The sequence below is a fragment of the Rhipicephalus microplus genome, chromosome 1, assembly GCF_043290135.1.
Source record: "Rhipicephalus microplus isolate Deutch F79 chromosome 1, USDA_Rmic, whole genome shotgun sequence".
In the NCBI taxonomy this organism is placed as follows: Eukaryota; Metazoa; Arthropoda; class Arachnida; order Ixodida; family Ixodidae; genus Rhipicephalus; species Rhipicephalus microplus.
Genome location: NC_134700.1, coordinates 179103700 through 179120702, shown reverse-complemented (window position 1 = coordinate 179120702; position 17003 = coordinate 179103700). Strand labels below are relative to the sequence as shown.

The 17003-nt window shown below is 44.5% G+C and overlaps 1 protein-coding gene across 9 annotated transcripts in view; it reads left to right on the top strand.

Annotated features, from left to right (window-relative positions):
- Epac (Exchange protein directly activated by cAMP) overlaps nucleotides 1-17003 on the top strand; it is a 416212-nt gene that overhangs the window by 335866 nt on the left and 63343 nt on the right. For all 9 annotated transcript variants that reach the window (XM_075888324.1, XM_075888319.1, XM_075888331.1 and 6 more), the window contains one exon: nucleotides 1672-1817. In XM_075888324.1, the coding sequence (XP_075744439.1) occupies nucleotides 1672-1817 (146 nt within the window). The remainder of the gene's footprint in view (nucleotides 1-1671; nucleotides 1818-17003) is intronic.

Genomic DNA, 17003 nt, shown 5'->3' with positions numbered 1-17003 from the left:
CATCGGGAGCTACCCATCCGGAATTAGTCAGCCTCGGCAAGAAAATACGGCTTCTCTTTAATAGTTTGCTGTAGTTTTAGTGGACTAGAATAATATTTTTAAGCTTCCGCAGCTTCTCACAAGGAAGTGTGACGCCCTTGCTTGCCCATATTCTTCACCGGGGATGTAAACCCTTGTGTGGTGTGACAACGAGTGTTTTTATTTTGTTAATGCAGTCATGAATCGTTGGTCCCGCCGATAGCAATTGCTCCAGCTAAGAATCGCTGGCATCGTCTCTATTAAAGTTATTCGGGGTGTTGAGGCTTAAAATAAAAAGCAATACAATGACACACGACTATAGAAGTATGGTCGCGGCAAAGTCCAGAGGAGATGTGTGGAGAAAACGCTATGGCCAAAGCTTTTCCTCGCGAAGCAACCTTGTAATTTTTGGCGGCAAAACTTCTCAAGACCGCACGATGTACCTCCGTTCATAAACAGCTGCCCAGCGTCTACAGCACATGTAAAAATTGAAACATCTCTGAACAAAAATGTTATCAAGAGGCTGTTAACCCGAACAAAATAAATGTCCACAACACCGACATTTAACCACGTGTCAATAAAATCATATGATGGAACAGAGTTTAACAAGAATAAAATAAAACGCTATGACCAGAACAAAATAGAAGGTCACAATTCACGATCCCATGCACGTTGCTTTGCCGCATCATCAGCATTCACTTCCTTGATATGCGCGATTTTTTTTTTACTCCTTACCTCTTAACACTTCAACACGTTTCAGAAACTAACATTATGCCTAAAGCAACCTTTCCTTAGTCTTACTTCCGTGAAAAGGTGGCGTTTCATAAGGTAGCCCGGCAGGTGACACAATTTATTTGGCGCACTATGGCTGAATATGCAAAAACTAAGTCAATGGTTTGGTCGTACCGTTAGAAAAACGTCATATACGCGACGGGCGACATATGTTCAGGTAATCCTGCGATTGCTTGGGGACCGTCATGATTTGGTGAAAGAGTTAAGCGACAGTGTCTTGATGAACAGAGTCCGCTTTTCCAATCGAACAAGCGCCTGTTACGAAGCCCTCTGTAAGGTCTGCGACACAGGAGCCGCCTCCATACTACACGGTCGTTGGGCTGGCGTCAGTGCCTTTAGAGTACGGCGCGATAAGCGATGATAATTACTATCGGCTGCCGTGTTGTCAGGCTAGCTGGTGCGGCGAACAAAGTGCGGTTTAAGAAAGAAAACGATAAGAATCACAGAGCTCCCCCGCGTGCGAGGACGACACGAATGTAGAGATAACGCAATCTTGCCACACGCCTCACACGTACACAAGCGAACGCATGCTTGCGCGCGACACCTGTGTGTACCGAGTGCAGCCACTTTGCGGATCCGTGTAACAGATACACACGTGTACGCTATAGTCACCGCAGTGCTGTGGCTGTTTTCTGGAAGGACATGCCTACTGTCGTGATTATGCAGCGGAGATTGTCAACGCGTTCCTTTACACTAAACGAAGTTGCCGTCGGGAATATACGAGACTCTGTGCACCACTAATGTCCACTCGGAATTTTTGAATGTGTAGAGAGACGCAGTGCTATAGTGAAACGCGATGACCGTTTCCATAGAAGAGGCGGTAGCCGAGAGCTGCGCTCAGATGGATTCATCGCCATGCAGGCCCATGGAGAGGACCCTCGACGATCTGGACCTTATCTACGAAGAGCTGCTTCACATCAAGGCCCTTTCGCACCTCTCCAACAGCGTCAAGCGCGAACTCTACGGGGTGATGATCTTCGAGTCGCACCCTAAAGCCGGAACTATACGTGAGTCTGCTGTCGTTTTTTTTTTTCTGCGTCAATTTGGTTTATTTAGTCTCAGCAGTACCGTTTGCAAGGACTGTGTCAGTCGCATTCTACATGCTCAGCTCACGTAGGCTTCATTTCGTTGGAGCCGGCTATTTTCAGATAGCCGGCTTCACTGTAGCCTCCTTGATGGCCAAGACGATAAAAAAACACGTTAGCAAAAAAAAAAAAATGAACAATGGTACAAGTGTCAGTGTTCTTTGAGCGCCTTTTTGAACTAGGGATATACAGCTCAATCAGATCAAGTGTCCGTCTTCTAGTTGAGCCTACCTACATATCAATCTGCAGGTACTCAGTACACCGCCAAATGTCGATAAATAGTAAGTTTAATATTATAGATGTACAGAACTTGACAAAATTTTCAGAGTTTGTGAATTGCTCTATCGAAAGACTATACACTTCGTGAAGTATCTCGTGGCAAGCTCTGTGTCAATCGAGTTCTGCGTGTCCAGTGCAGTGTATACTAGCTGTTTAACCTGCCGGTTTCGGCTTTACAGCATTTTTGGGTGCGCAAGTACAAACATTTGGTGCAAACGCTCGGACAAAACCTGAAGCGCTCTGAAACCGGAGAGGCCACTCTCCAAGTCATTGAGCTTCATTGTAAGTTCAGGCGCAAAACTTCAGGAAGAATTTGTAATGTTGTCAGATAACAATAGAGTGTTATCTTGTTATCGCCAACGATGCTGCCACGCAACTAGGTCGTGAGGTGAGTGCAGCGCAAACCACTCAGGGGCGGAAATAGATCTGTGTCTAGCTTAAAAAAAAGGGCATGCCACACAGTGATCTGTTTATACCGCCTACTGCATCATCATGTAGTTAGAACTAAGGGGCGTTTTTTCGTCAGAAAACGCATACATAACGTAGGGTTTACAAAAGTGACATCATCGCTCAATGATTTCGGAGGTGCATTCATTTCGCTTATCGAACGCCTCCGTTAAACAGCTGTAATAATAATACACGGGTATGCCGTGCTCCTCATTCATCCCGCTCCCACTATCGTACGCTTGCTTTGTGTGAACATTAAAGTTGAGACCACATATTCAGTGTTGTTAAAGACAGAAAATATCAGGGTTCATACGATGCAGGCCTCGTTTTCTTACTAACCGTGTTAGAGGCAGTGATAGCGCTACTGTTGCTACTGAAACAGAACCGAGATCTTTTGATGGTAGTAATTAACTTAGCGAGTCGCGTTGCTATCTTGAGTCTGTTAATTATTTGTCCCTTCTATTTCCCTTATCTCAATGGTATAGGGATCGCGTGTTTTCATTAAGTCAGCACAGTCTGCACTTTTAATACTACTATGGAGACCCCGAGTAATTTGGTGCGGCAGCTCAATGGCTTAATTAAGGCCCTGAGTCTGAGGTCAACTTTTTTTGTTTATCGTGTACGTCGAGGGCTTCACTGTCGCAGCGAAAGACCATCCGCATGATGCTTTGTTTCGGGTGACTCATGAAGAGAGGATTGCGCTGCAAGAATCGGCACTATCGTTTATCCCCGATCTTCCAAGCGAAAAAAGGCAGCTCGCTTGCTTGATTCAATGGCCTTAGCTCTACCGATATGCTTTCGTGACTGGAGTTCGGCGCTTTCGCCTGCGATTCATTTTAAGAAAGACGATGAATGTTAGAAGAGCACATTGAAATGAACGTTCGTAATCATTTCCGGTTATCCGAGATCGTGGAAGCGATAGATAGAAAGCGAGAAAAAAAAAACGGGGAGGGGAATGCAGAGAGTTTTAAACGGGTGCAAAAAAGCAAAAAAAAAAAACAAAGCAGACAAAACCTAAACAGGACTCTAAAACGATATGAATAACTCAGCTCAGCTGTGCGAGAGGAAATAACAATAAATAAAGAAGCTGATGGCGCCATTTCTCGACGATGGTTTGCCCTTTCGTTTAGTCATTGCGAATACCTGTAACATAACATTCAAGAAACGCAGTCTTGCCTTCTGGATCACTGGACCTCGTGGCATATATATATATATATATATATATATATATATATATATATATATATATATATATATATATATATATATATATATATATATATATATATATATATATATAGAGAGAGAGAGAGAGAGAGAGAGAGAGAGAGAGAGAGACGGACAACCAATGAGGAAAATTCGTGACATTGGAGAAAGCGAAGAAGTCTCAGTTCTCAAGAGGTTGCAAACCTACTTTCTGCATTGCACGAAGGAATGAAAGAAACTAGCAACTTTGTGAAAAGTGCGCAGCAAAGTAGGAGCTGTGTTTTAAGCGAATCGCCAATGACACTTGGTATTGCCGTCGTTAGCTGTATACAGGCAAAACGACTACCACGGCCTCGGCACCAATCTTCCCGTTTTAGAACTCTTGATTGATTCATACGGTTCCCTCAGCTCAGTCCACCCTTGGAGCTGGTCATGGTGAAGAACTCTCGCCGTTCGAAGAGCGGCAATTCTCCCGCGCAAACATCGATTCGAGCAACAAGAGATAGACTCGCCATTGTTCTGCGTCCAGCGGAACGCCGGTGATACGTTTGTTAGCACGGCATGGTGTTCAAGTGCCGTCATGTACGTTTATCATCGTCGGTATGCCCGTATATGTGCGCATGCCGACGTCAGCGGTAGGAGCACCGGAAGAAACTAGTTTTGCTTCGTCTAGTCGACCAGGTTGTGAAAGCTAAACGTGCAATTATTTTGTCTGTTCATTAAAGCTGCGTATATTTAAACACGGTTCGATTGTAATGCTCGTTACTCATACTTCCATCGTTGGTGTCTGCACGTAGAAAGAATCGTGACCGGTTGAGCTTTAAAGGTTTGAATACTTTTCGTTATTTTACAACTCTCTTTGGCGTTGACTTCAATTAGCAGTTTTTTTTTCGTTTTAATGTTTGAATTACTTGCGAATGTACGTGATCAGCCTCGCCGTGGTGGTATAGTGGCTAAGGTACTCGGCTGCTCGCCCGCAGGTCGCGGGTTCGCATCCCGGCTGCGGCGGCTGCATTTCTGATGGAGGCAGAAATGTTGTAGACACGTGTGCTCAGATTTGAGTGCACGTTAAAGGACCCCAGGTGGTCGAAATTTCCGGAGCCCTCCACTACGGCGTCTCTCATAATCATATGGTGGTTTTGGGACGTTAAACTCCACATATCAGTCTATCAAACTGTATCTGCATTTCACTGAAGTCGCGTCGCTCCGCGTCTGCTTAAATTGACAGAATTTTAATCCATAAAGTCACGCATCTCACTGGGTCTCACAATGACCAGATATGGCTTATATGCATTATAACCATGCATAGCAATACGCCTATAGCATTATGCTGACGCATCACCAGCAAGCGACTAGACTTTGTTTCGCGATATGTGTGGTATGTATGAATCATTCCTTTTTGGTTATTGTTTTTGAATGAATGGATCAATAAACTTCATTTACATTGAGCCCGGCAGTTGCCTTCGGGCGAAGGGAGGATCAACCGCTGTCCTGTCCCACCCACCGCCGATGATTGATTAGTAAGGTTTTATGAACCTTATCGCATCAGCTTATTGGCCATGCGCCGATTGGGATGCTAAGTCGGTGTTCACAGATTACCCGCTGGTAGCTTCGGCTGCATTCATGTGGAGTCAGCACGCGGAAGCGCGTGTGCAGTTGGAATTGAACGCAATTCAAAGAAGTCCAGGTGATGAAACGTTTCTCTGGAAAGTTCGCCGCTTGACGCGCCACTGTGGCAACATTTTACATTGTGAAACCTGCACAAATAAAAACTGTGGGGTGCAAAATTCTAATCAAGGTTTTGAAACGTCTTTTAGAAAACTCTGACTTCTAAGGCTTCAAAACTCTGGAATTGCGACAGTTGCGTAAGTTCTCTCTACGTCCCGACTCGTACATTCTGGGTGCGCTGATTGGGAAAATACGATATATTTTACTGATTTGTTTATTGTGCCGCTTTGCAAATTGTTGTAGTGTCTCGCACAAAGGCGCAAAGAAGAAAAAAAATAGTAACAAGTTACCGAGAAGAGAAAGAGAGCAAACTATTTCAATCAGTATGCGTGTTCTGTTGAAATTATCTTCACTGAGATTTCGAGCGTGTAGCCGAAAAGCGGTGGCTCTATTCTTTCGAAACGCAGAGCAGCGTTAATTTGGCCGCTCGCAGATGCTGAGTCAGTGAACCGTACCTTGAAAGTTAGAGTTTGAAGTAGTGTTGAGGTAACTGGTCTCACTAGAAAAAACAACAAATGCAAAAAGGAAACTTTCAGAGATACAAAAAGCCATCATGCCTTCCGGAGCAAGTGAATAACTAATAAACAAGAGCTAGGCCGTTGAAGCGTGCATTCCCAACTTTTCACTGAACGCGTGCTTGTTCATTTTGGCTTAATGTGCGCATGCATGGTGGAAACATGGTTGGGCTTTGTTAGTAGTGGGAACGGTAAACCATCGTAAACAAGAAAAAGAGAAAACAATTGCCTACATTGGAGCAGCGAACATGCGCAAGTGAACATGCACAAACAATAAAAAAATGCATTGCAATCAAATGACGTATCTCAAAACTAATCCGCCATGGCAACTGGAAACTCATTCAACCGCGATTAGCAGGCAATAGTGAGAAGGGGTGTACGATAGTTGTATCGTACAGGTAAAAAAAAACGAAAGAAAGAAACAAAGGGGAAAAAAGACGCATTTGAATGTGATTGCACGGCTGAAAAAGTGTATTAGATTCGAAAAGTTGAAACTATGAGAACAACTCGTTAACGATGGAAATAAGCCATTCGCCACAAAAGCCAGGTATGGAGTTAATGCCGAACGGCTGCATTTTCGGTGATTAAATTTCATAACGCTGCAATACACCTTGGTCATTGTCAACTGGCAGTGAATAGCTTAAACGCCTGAATTTTCACAATAGTATTACGGATTAGTCGACGTGTTCTGATCGGCTGTGTCGTGGTGACCGGGAGAGCAAGTAGAGCGGTAAAATTATTACTGATAATCTATAGTTGAAGTTGTAAGAGGAAGACATGGCGTTGGGATGACTACGTATTCCGGGTAAACCGACGAGCGGTGGCTCATGATGGTTGTAATGGTTGGCAATTAAAGTGGGGTCACTCGTGGTGCACCGAGGGGTTAGTCAGCGTGAACTGATAAGGAAAACAAAAAAACTTGATGCCCTTTTTTTGCAAAAGTTAAGCAGGAGATAGTTGTAAATAAAGGAAGTAAATTGCGGGCTGCTATAAGGTTCACCGAAAGTATGCTGATGAAGGCTCCGTATTCGAAAATAGTATTTCACACCGCCAAATTGTTGGCAACAACGCATACCATTCAATCTTGATGTCAAAAATATTCTTACTAAATTAAGGTGGACAGTGAACTTCAAATAGCAATTACGAACCGTAGGGTGTACAGCAAGCAACTTCGTGTAATCGAGATAGCCTTAATCTCGCTTTACTCTGAGGAAATAATAATAGTACTGTTTCTATTGAAGTTTTCAAAAACAACAACTCCCGTGCAGTTTCTTCGGAACTTTGGTAAACTTGCCGGTGTTGCTTCATGGAAGAGGAAGCATCACCAAAATATGTGCTTCTAATAATACATGCTTTGTAAGGCCGCATATGGTTTTTGAAGGGGGGAAAAGTTACGTATAAACTGTGATGCCTGTACATGGCCTGAGTATTCGTAACCTCAATTACGTTATTAATGACGAGCTACCTTTAGAAATTGGTTTGCTTCTGTGAAAGGCTGGCTTGGCGGGCCTTAGGAAGAAAAATGAAAGGTGTAAACTTAACGGACAAGGATAGAGCAGAATGGGTTAGGAAGCAAGTGGGTTTTAAGGACAGCTTAGTTGAAATCAAGAAGAAATGGACATGTTCAGGGCATGTAGCAGGTATTACATAATCGCTCTTCATCAAGAGTGACAAAATAAATTTTAAAAGAATACCAATACGCTAGAAGGAGACAGAAGGTTTGGCGGGCAGATGATATTAAGAAGTCTGTGGATATTATCCGGCAGCGGAAAGCTTAGGACCGTGTTGATTGGCCGTACATGAAACAGGCAGAGGCCTTTGTTCTGCAGTGGCCGTTTTCAAGTTGTTGATGATGGTGATCTTTTAGAAACAGTGAACCCAAAGTTGGATTGGTCAGGCGTTCAAAATGATGTATATTTAGCGTACGAAAACACACCCAAAACAGTTTGAGGTCTTCGCTTCGCACAACATCGCCTGAGTACGCATATATTAAACTTAAGTAACATATCATTGACCCAATACGAAATGGAGGAGCGCACACTAACGCCCTTGTCGCTGTGTCTCTATCGTATTTGTCCTCGTGTGTGTGCTCTAAAGCTTCAGTATGTGGAAAAGAACATGCACAAACCGCGAAGACGTAGTGTTATACGTGAAGAAGTGCCCATTTGTACGAGGCCCTGTACTATAGCTGTACGCGACCCCGACATCCTTAATGGAGCCTTCACTCGGCGTGCGCGCCATACGTTTCTCTGACACATCCGGGCGGCGCGCCGTCGAAAAACTTGCGGCAGCTCGCGCTGCTCGGCCCAGCGGATTCGCGCACCGACGAGATCTGAACCATGTGCGTGCTTGGCGCGGCGGCGACCACGACGAAGACAAACGGCACGTCGGAGAGAGGGCAAGGGGGAGAAAGAGATATGGGGCTCGGCTCTGCGATGGATTGCCACGCGCTGCGAAGTGCATCACCAGCTGTTTCGCGGCACGAAACTCCGTGCACCAGCACGAAAGGCTGGCACGTTGAACGAAGCGTGGCAGGAAAACTGCCTTAAAGAAAAACACAATAACGCGGCCCCGTGGGCTTCTGTATATATATATAAATAAATATATATATATATATATATATATATATATATATATATATATATATATATATATATATATATATATATATATATATATAGGCAGGCATGGTGGTTGAGTGCCGTAGCGTTGCATATAGTCCAGTAGATCCTCCGTGAGCGGTCACAACGTGGTTTTATTTCGACGTTTCGGCCTAGAGTCTGGCCTTCATCAGGATTCATCCTGATGAAGGCCAGACTCTTGGCCGAAACGTCGAAATAAAACCACGTTGTGATATTGAACCAAACGCGTACTACTCGCACAATGCCTGTAGGTAGTCAGGCTATTTTTTATTTCTCCCCTCACTAATTAAATAATAATTCTTAATTATCGTTTTCGTGGGCTGGAAAACCAAAATATGAACACTGAGATGTAGAGCACTTTCAGAAACCACCGACAAAATTGTTTCCTGTACGATACGTCTAGCGCTGTTGTTTTTTCCGCGTTGTAAAGAAAGCCTATAGCAGCACTATAGTAGTGCGCTCGCGGCCCGTCACACGGCTTCTTTTCGCATTGCACGGGTTTTATTTACAACGTTTCAGCCACGGTCCGTGGCTGAAATGCTGGAGGAAAAGTTTTCGCGTTTTCGTCCGTTATATTGAAATTCGGAAAACAACACTCGATACACTGAAGCGTTGTCTGTCTCTCTCTCTCTTTATATATATATATATATATATATATATATATATATATATATATATATATATATATATATATATATATATATATATATATATATATATATATATATATATATATATATATATATATATATATATATGTATACATAGTCTAGTAGATCCTCCGTGAGCGGTCACAACGTGGTTTATTTCGACGTTTCGGCCTAGAGTGTGGCCTTCATCAGGATTAAAGGTACAGTTTGTATCTTCAATCCTGATGAAGGCCAGACTCTAGGCCGAAACGTCGAAATAAACCACGTTGTGACCGCTGCCTGCATTTATATATATATCAAACCATTACTCTATAAACGGTACCTAGATGATATATTCATAATTTGGACACATTCGGAAAACGAGCTCCTCAAATTCATACAGGCTTTCAACCAGGTACACCCCAGCATTTATTTTACACACACCTACTCTAACACTGAAATAAACTTTCTTGATGTACTCATTCGAAATGACGATGGTGCGTTGGTAACTAACGTATACAGAAAACCTACAGACAGGCAACAATACCTGCACTTCAAAAGCTGCCACCCGCGACATTGCAAGACCAGCATTCCCTATTCCCAAGCACACAGATTTCGACGAATCTGCTCCCGCACCGAGGACTTCCACAAAAACAGCACACATATGCGCGAAGTACTCCTTAATCAAGAATACCCGCCAGCTATCATCGATGACGCCATCAAAAAAGCTGAAAATCTGGACCGCCAGATTCTTCTCAACCACCAGAGAAACGCCGACCAACACCGCAACAAAAACTTGCTATTAACTTTCACGAGCAACCCACCGAACATAACCAAGATCCTAAGAAAACACTTTAACATATTGGAACAGAGCGTGCGACTATCCAAAATTTTCACTTCTCCTCCTTGTGTTGTATACAGAAGGCCGAAAAATATAAAGGATCATTTAATAAATTCAAAGATAGGTGTGAAATCTCAAATTGGGTGTCACCCTTGCGGAAAAAGCAGATGCAGGGTATGCAAACACATGCAGACAACGACAGTGGCGAAAAGCACCCACTCGGATTTTAAGCACAGGATAAGAGGTGCACTAGACTGTGACTCAGACAACGTCATATACCTCCTGGAATGTGGGGTATGTAACAAGCAATACGTGGGCCGGACAGACACTCCGTTTAGAATTAGATTCAACAACCATCGGGCACATGTACGATCTCTGCCAGGCCTTCCACTTTCAAAACACTGCACATTAAAAGACCACAGCTTTGATGACATCAGGGTTACACTACTAGAAAACAAATTTCGAACAATCAGAGAACGGGAACAACGGGAATCTTATTTTATCTACAAATTTAACACGATAAAATACGGAATAAATGAACACCCAGGCACTCTGTCTGCGTTACGACAACTAAAAGACGCAAACGCTTCTCTCTAATCAGTCCGGTTTCATTACGACAATAATATTACCCGCTAACAAAGCTTTTGGCCTATGCATCTGACAACATAGAAAAGATTTGCCTCATCAAGCACAGCCGGAACGCACAGATAAGTGGTCCCGGATGTCGTATTGTCCCCCCCCCCCCTTTTTTTCTTTTTTTTTCTTTTTCTTTCTCTTCTTTAAGTTGAAAGGCACATTCTGTTCCTTCACTGACAAGGAGCTGACAACTAGGTGGTTTCGTTAACTTTTTCGTGAATGCGCGCATGTCTTCCCAAGTGAGCCGCAACTGTGTGGTGACTGTCTCGGATGTCGTACAGTCTCCCCCTCCCCCCCCCCCCCCCAATGGTTTTTTTCTTTTTTTTTTCTTCTTCAATTTTTAACGCACATTCTGTTCCTTCACTGACAAGGAGCCAATGCATATAAGGAATATCGATGGCGGTGCCTCATTCACCGGCTTTTTCGCTTCTCCCGACGCCACCAGCATGCACTTAAAGCGCTTAAGCCCTCCCCATTAACTTGTCATACACTTCAAAGAGGAACGAGCCGCCAGCGGACTACACGGAAAGGTGAAATACAAAAACGGCGGCTCCCTGCCCACTTGGGGAAGTGTGGGTGCGGGGGAGGTATTGTTGACAATGATGACATTCCTCATCTACCTCGGCCCTACTCTGTTGAAATGCTGCTCCTTTCTAATTACGCCGTGTCGGTCTTGCTTCTTCTCCTAGATTTTCTATATTTTATTTAATGTTTGTCCTCCGGTTTCGCTGTTTCTTCTTTTTTCTTTTTTTTTTCTCTCTCTCTCTCAATTGACCCCTCCCCTCCTGTCTCGACAGGATATAAAAAGGCACGGAACATATGTAAATAGTATTATGCCTTGAAAAAGACAGGGTTCCTGTCGAAACGTCGGCACAATAAACAGTTTTTATGTGAAAGCGCATCTACTTTCATATATATATATATATATATATATATATATATATATATATATATATATATATATATATATATATATATATATATATATATATATTTGGTACAGAGGCAAAGACAAAGCGCTTATATCGACAGGCATCGATTGCGAAGAAGTACGTACTGAGTGAGAGCTGTTGTGTCGTGTTGTCATGACTCGATGGAGCGTTTCCACGGCTTTGTGATTGAAGGAGCAAGCCAAGTGCTGAATTGTTTGAGTTGTGCCCAATCGTTATCATGGCTACGTCGAGGCCAGGAATAGAAAATAAACGCGAGGCGTATTTGTATACGGCTCGGTGCGCCCGCTTGAAATGTTGTCGCGGAGAATATATTTAGTAGCAAAGGCGTCGCTCTAGGGCACCCTTGGTTATTTGTTCTCTGCTCCCTTCTCGACGGCTCAAATAACGTCAGTCGGCGTAAATAGCTGCCTACTGAGTTATTTGAGAGTACAGTTAGCAGAACAGCACTGCGGGGTTTTTTTTTCTATATTGGTATTCGTATGACTTAAGAATTTTGCGTTTGCCCGGCGCAGAGGAGATTAGTACGAATGTTTGAAAAACGTTTGAAACGGCGCAGGCTCGAATGCGATTTTTGAGAGGTGCTCTCTCGAAAGAGCCATTAGGAATAAGATTTACAGGAAAGCTCGTTCCAGGCTTTATAGTGGGAACTGACGAACTTCCTGCACATGCACGCATAAGAACCATATCTTCGGCGGACTCTGTGGCCATACTGTGAACATTGTGTACAATTGACGTCAAATGAAACATGAACAGCGGAGAGCGTGCCGTGAGCATTACAGAAGATGTAGTGTGCGCCTCCCAGTCATCACCATAAACAGGACCGCTCCACACATCCGGTCTGGCGGCACTGGACGATCACCATACAGTTTCATATTCAGTTGGTTCACGCTATGATGCCACAACTTGAAACGACGGCAACAAGTATAAAAGAAAATAAAACGAGCTAGAACGCAAGCAAAAAAAAAAGAAATTGCGTGATAGGGGGATCGCGCAGTCTTACCAAGGCGGATATATGCACACGTTTGTTATTGGTGACTGGACAGAGTGCACTGTATACCGTTGCTAATGCTTAGGCCACGCGCTCCGCTGTTCACGTTTCATTTGACACCGGTAGTGCACGACGTCGATGACACAGAGACAAAAGACAACCGACAACAACTGCATAAGGAACCTTTCGCAGTGCTGTAACCGTTTCTACTTTGATATTTTAAAACGCTGCGGTCGCAATGTTTCATACCCGAAAGAATAGCCGATGTCAGCTTGCTTTTTTTTTCTATGACTTAGCAATGCTATGCGGATGTACGAGGGCTGGCGGAGCCAACTAGCACCTTTGAAGAAAAACATACATTAAGCAGAAATGTCATCGACCAGTAGCATCGTGGCGATGAATTTTTAACGAACTCTGTCGGGGAAACCGCCTGGACCTCGTTTTGAGGTAACGCTATTTACGTTTGTATCCATATCCCCAATAAAAACGGAAATGAATTCAGTGCATCCTCCGATTCCTGTGACATTCAGATGCTCGATGCGAACCATAGTGCGCACCAAATTTTTTTATGCGTTCAGTTTGGCCACGTATCGGAAGGAACTGTTATGCGAATGAATCATAACTCCGTCGCTACTGCCATCAATGAGCCGGCGCATTTCCTTTTTTTCTTCTTCTCTGCACAGTGTGTATATATATTGAGCTGACTTAGTTTCGCCTATAGGGCAACGAGAACTGATGTACTTTCGGCGCAATTAAGATCGTTACTCGAAGTGTCGTGCGAGCATGATTTGGTACAGACTATAGGGTTACGACTTCTAAGATGTCACCAATCGTCGAAATGTTGCTGGTTGTCGGCGACGCTTTTTTTTTTTTTTTTTTGCGGGGGCTCTTCGTTCCGAATTGTGAGCGCAGCGTGTGGAAGCCCAAGAAGCCCAAAGAGATGCAGTACCAAAGTGGTCGCTCTTTCAGAAGCAATCAAAACAGTCTCCCGAGCCGAGACCTGCCTTCTCGATTCGCAGAGTTATACATTTTTGAGGCTGTGGTTCCGGCTGTATCCGTGCTGACGTGACATTAAAAGAACTTTATTGAGGTTCTGGTGAGTTCAAACCCGGGAGCCAGTATATCGTATACGTGCTGGGCTTCTGTAATGTGGTTCTTACCTACAAATTTGCCGTTGTCTCTTATTTGGCATCACGGAAAGGAATCGCCGGGGTTGGTATTTGTGTTGAGCGAAACTGTGTGAAGCCTGGCGGCGCAGGACGCCTTTCTTACAAGGCTGATGATGAATAGAGCAAATACTGATGGTCCGCCAGTCTCGCAGGACATTACTTTCCTTACGTGTCGTTGCGCGAAGCGAAACATTGTTCACCTAAGTGTTTTTCTTCTTTTTTTTTTTCTGGGTCAGATTCGCTTTTGGCTTGTTGCACTCTACGCTATATCTATGTATGTCGATGCTTCCTGTGTTTTGAACACAACTCCCTGTATCAATTTATTCCTTCTTTTCCTGTGGGGGCTCCGTTACTGCAATTTACAAGAGTGGCGATGTGGGCTTGTTGGTGAAACATTTGAAAGAAATTTATGTAGCGCGAGGCGAAAAAACGAACACAAGAAAGTATAGACTGAGAGGACAGAGCGCTAATTTCTTTCAAATGCAATTTGCAGCTAACTAAGCTCTATTTATCTCCATTAATTGTCATTGAGTGAGTGAGTGAGTGAGTGAGTGGGCGAGTGAGTCAGTGAGTGAGTGATGGGGATCAATGCCCGCATCGGGCACACAACCAAGGGAAAGCTACCGCGCTATCGGAAGCCGCCTCAACAAAGGGACGTCAGCTAAGCGCTAGCAGACGCGAATATAGCCTGCACGTGGCTAGCGGAAACGCGTATCAAGAATCTCCAAAGCGCGCCTATAGATGTTCGCGAGTTGCTGCCAACAATAATAGCGCGCGCGAGGAATGCGAGGAAGCCCCTGACGCGACCGTTTAGCTGACGCTACGTTCCTGCGCACCCAGTCTATTGTTTTTCTTTTTACCTCTACGGAGGCGAGTGCCGTCACGCCGATAATGCGGATACGGGCTTTCCGCGCGGAGCGTGTACGCCCGCTCGCTGCACCGAACTAACCCGATTACGGAAAGCGTCATGCACAATGCGCCGCTGTGCCTCAATGGGGCTGCCTCGTCTGTCGTGTGTTGCGGCACGGTGGCGCGGTAGCCTGCAGCAAGCAGCCCGCAACATCGAGTACGCGGCACTCGCAGCACGGAAGCGGCCAACTTGGGCCCGAAGGCCACGCGTGCGTTTCGCCCGTCGTCGCTTGTGCCCGAAGGCCCAGCCCAGCTCTCCCACACGATCGCCGGGAGTTTTTTGAAGAGAAGCGATTCGCTCGCGCGTATGAAACGCGTCGTCTGTGCGCGTGTGCGGCGCGTACTTGGCTTACTTTTTTTTTTTTTCTCGAAACGCGCGGGCTGTTTCGGCGACGACACCATCGCGCGAGTATCGGTTCTGTGCGGCTCTGTTCGCCTCCGTGTTGTTGTCGAGTGTTCGTGTGTAGTACGTGTGGTGGTGCGGTTTCGTCGTCTTTTCTTCGCTGCCGACGACGAAACGTTTTTTGCCGACGAGACGAAAGCGGAAGATAACTCGATGCTCTGCCCCGCCGCTTCGTGCTGACGTTCGATGGGAGCAGAGGATACGCCTGTTCGCTAAGAGGATCCCATGGAGCTTGGTGTGCGTCGCTGTGACTGCAGTCGCGGTGAGCGAAAAACCGTAGCAGAGTTGCATCCTTTTGTCATATGCATTAGTTATTTCTGCTAATAGTAATAATGTTATGTACCAGTGTTTCTAATCACCTTATTTGCTGATGCAATAACTCTATATTCATTTTCTATATGTCTGAAACTCTAACGTTTTTTTTTTAACTTTTACGCATTGTAATACCATTCTTTGAGGGTGTTGCCAAATGTGTACGGAATCGATGTATATTTTTATTCATAGCGCCATATACAGACCTCATAAGTTAACTGAGGAAGAGTTTTAGAACCTGGAAAGGCTGTAGCTGATTTAAGGTGTTTCCATGGAATACGTGACATTTGACGGTTCGTTAACGCCTCTCCGGACGTGTCACTTTCACAGCGGCATTCCCAATGCTGCCTCAATCGTTTGCACCGTCGTTGCGAAAAGTATGTCTCTCCCCTTCTTGTGTATCTTTATTCGTTTTTGCTCGATGTTTTCAACGTTTTTTTTTTTTAGTTCGCACTCGGAATCCTGGTTTGGAGCATTTTCTGATATGCGTATCATTCGATTTGTACGAGGCAATCATTTGAGGAACGTCAGATTTCGCGTTCAGTTTTCATATTGGCAACTCATGTTGAGGTACTTAGCACTGGTTAACCGCGTAATAGTCCGTACATGCAGTGGAAATGATTGACAGTGCTTGATTGGATTGCTCGCGAAAAATGGTCATTACCGGTGTTATATAGTCATTAGGGTCGACATGTTAAAATAATTATTACACAAATGATTGCTGGTATAGTTACCCTAATGCTGTTTTTTGTACATCAGTGTACAAGAACTTAATATCTTTTGGAATAGGGCGTAGATTGTTGTTTTACTAGATGTATGGAGATGACAAAGAATGCGTCTAGTACGTGCAAGTATGCTCCGTCCTCCACGTCTTAAAAGTGCAGTGCTGCATTCGTCAAGGATCTACTCAAACCTTATGCTTCCCTGTATGTTTTGTAATTAACAATATACGTGGAACATGGTGCAGTTATTTGAGAGTCAAATTTCGCCATACAAATTAAAACACTTCCAGGTTGGGCAACATGTCCGTTAAAGTTGCAAGCCTCACAGTGCGAAACGGATCATAAATTGAGCCTCTGTTTGGAGCCTGAAATAAATGACGCATGTGTCACGAATACGGAAAGCCGTATAGGAGTCTTCGAAAGTGCGGAAACACTCTGCGTGCGCAGCCGCCAGTCGTGCATAAATTTTGTCGCGCCTGCCGGAAACACAGCGCCTGAGCCGTTCACAATGTGTCGAGCCTTTGACCGAGGTAATCCAATGAGCCAGTCCGGCCATGTTCGCAGAGCACGCCACATTCTCGGCTGCCCAAAAGTGCGTGAGCTGCCACACTTCGAAGATTGATCGCGGCACATGAAAATTAATACCTTCATGCCGCATTCACCGAAATTCGTTGTGGACGGCCGGAAACATTTATATTCATTACTTGATTTAAAGTTTGTGTTGGGATT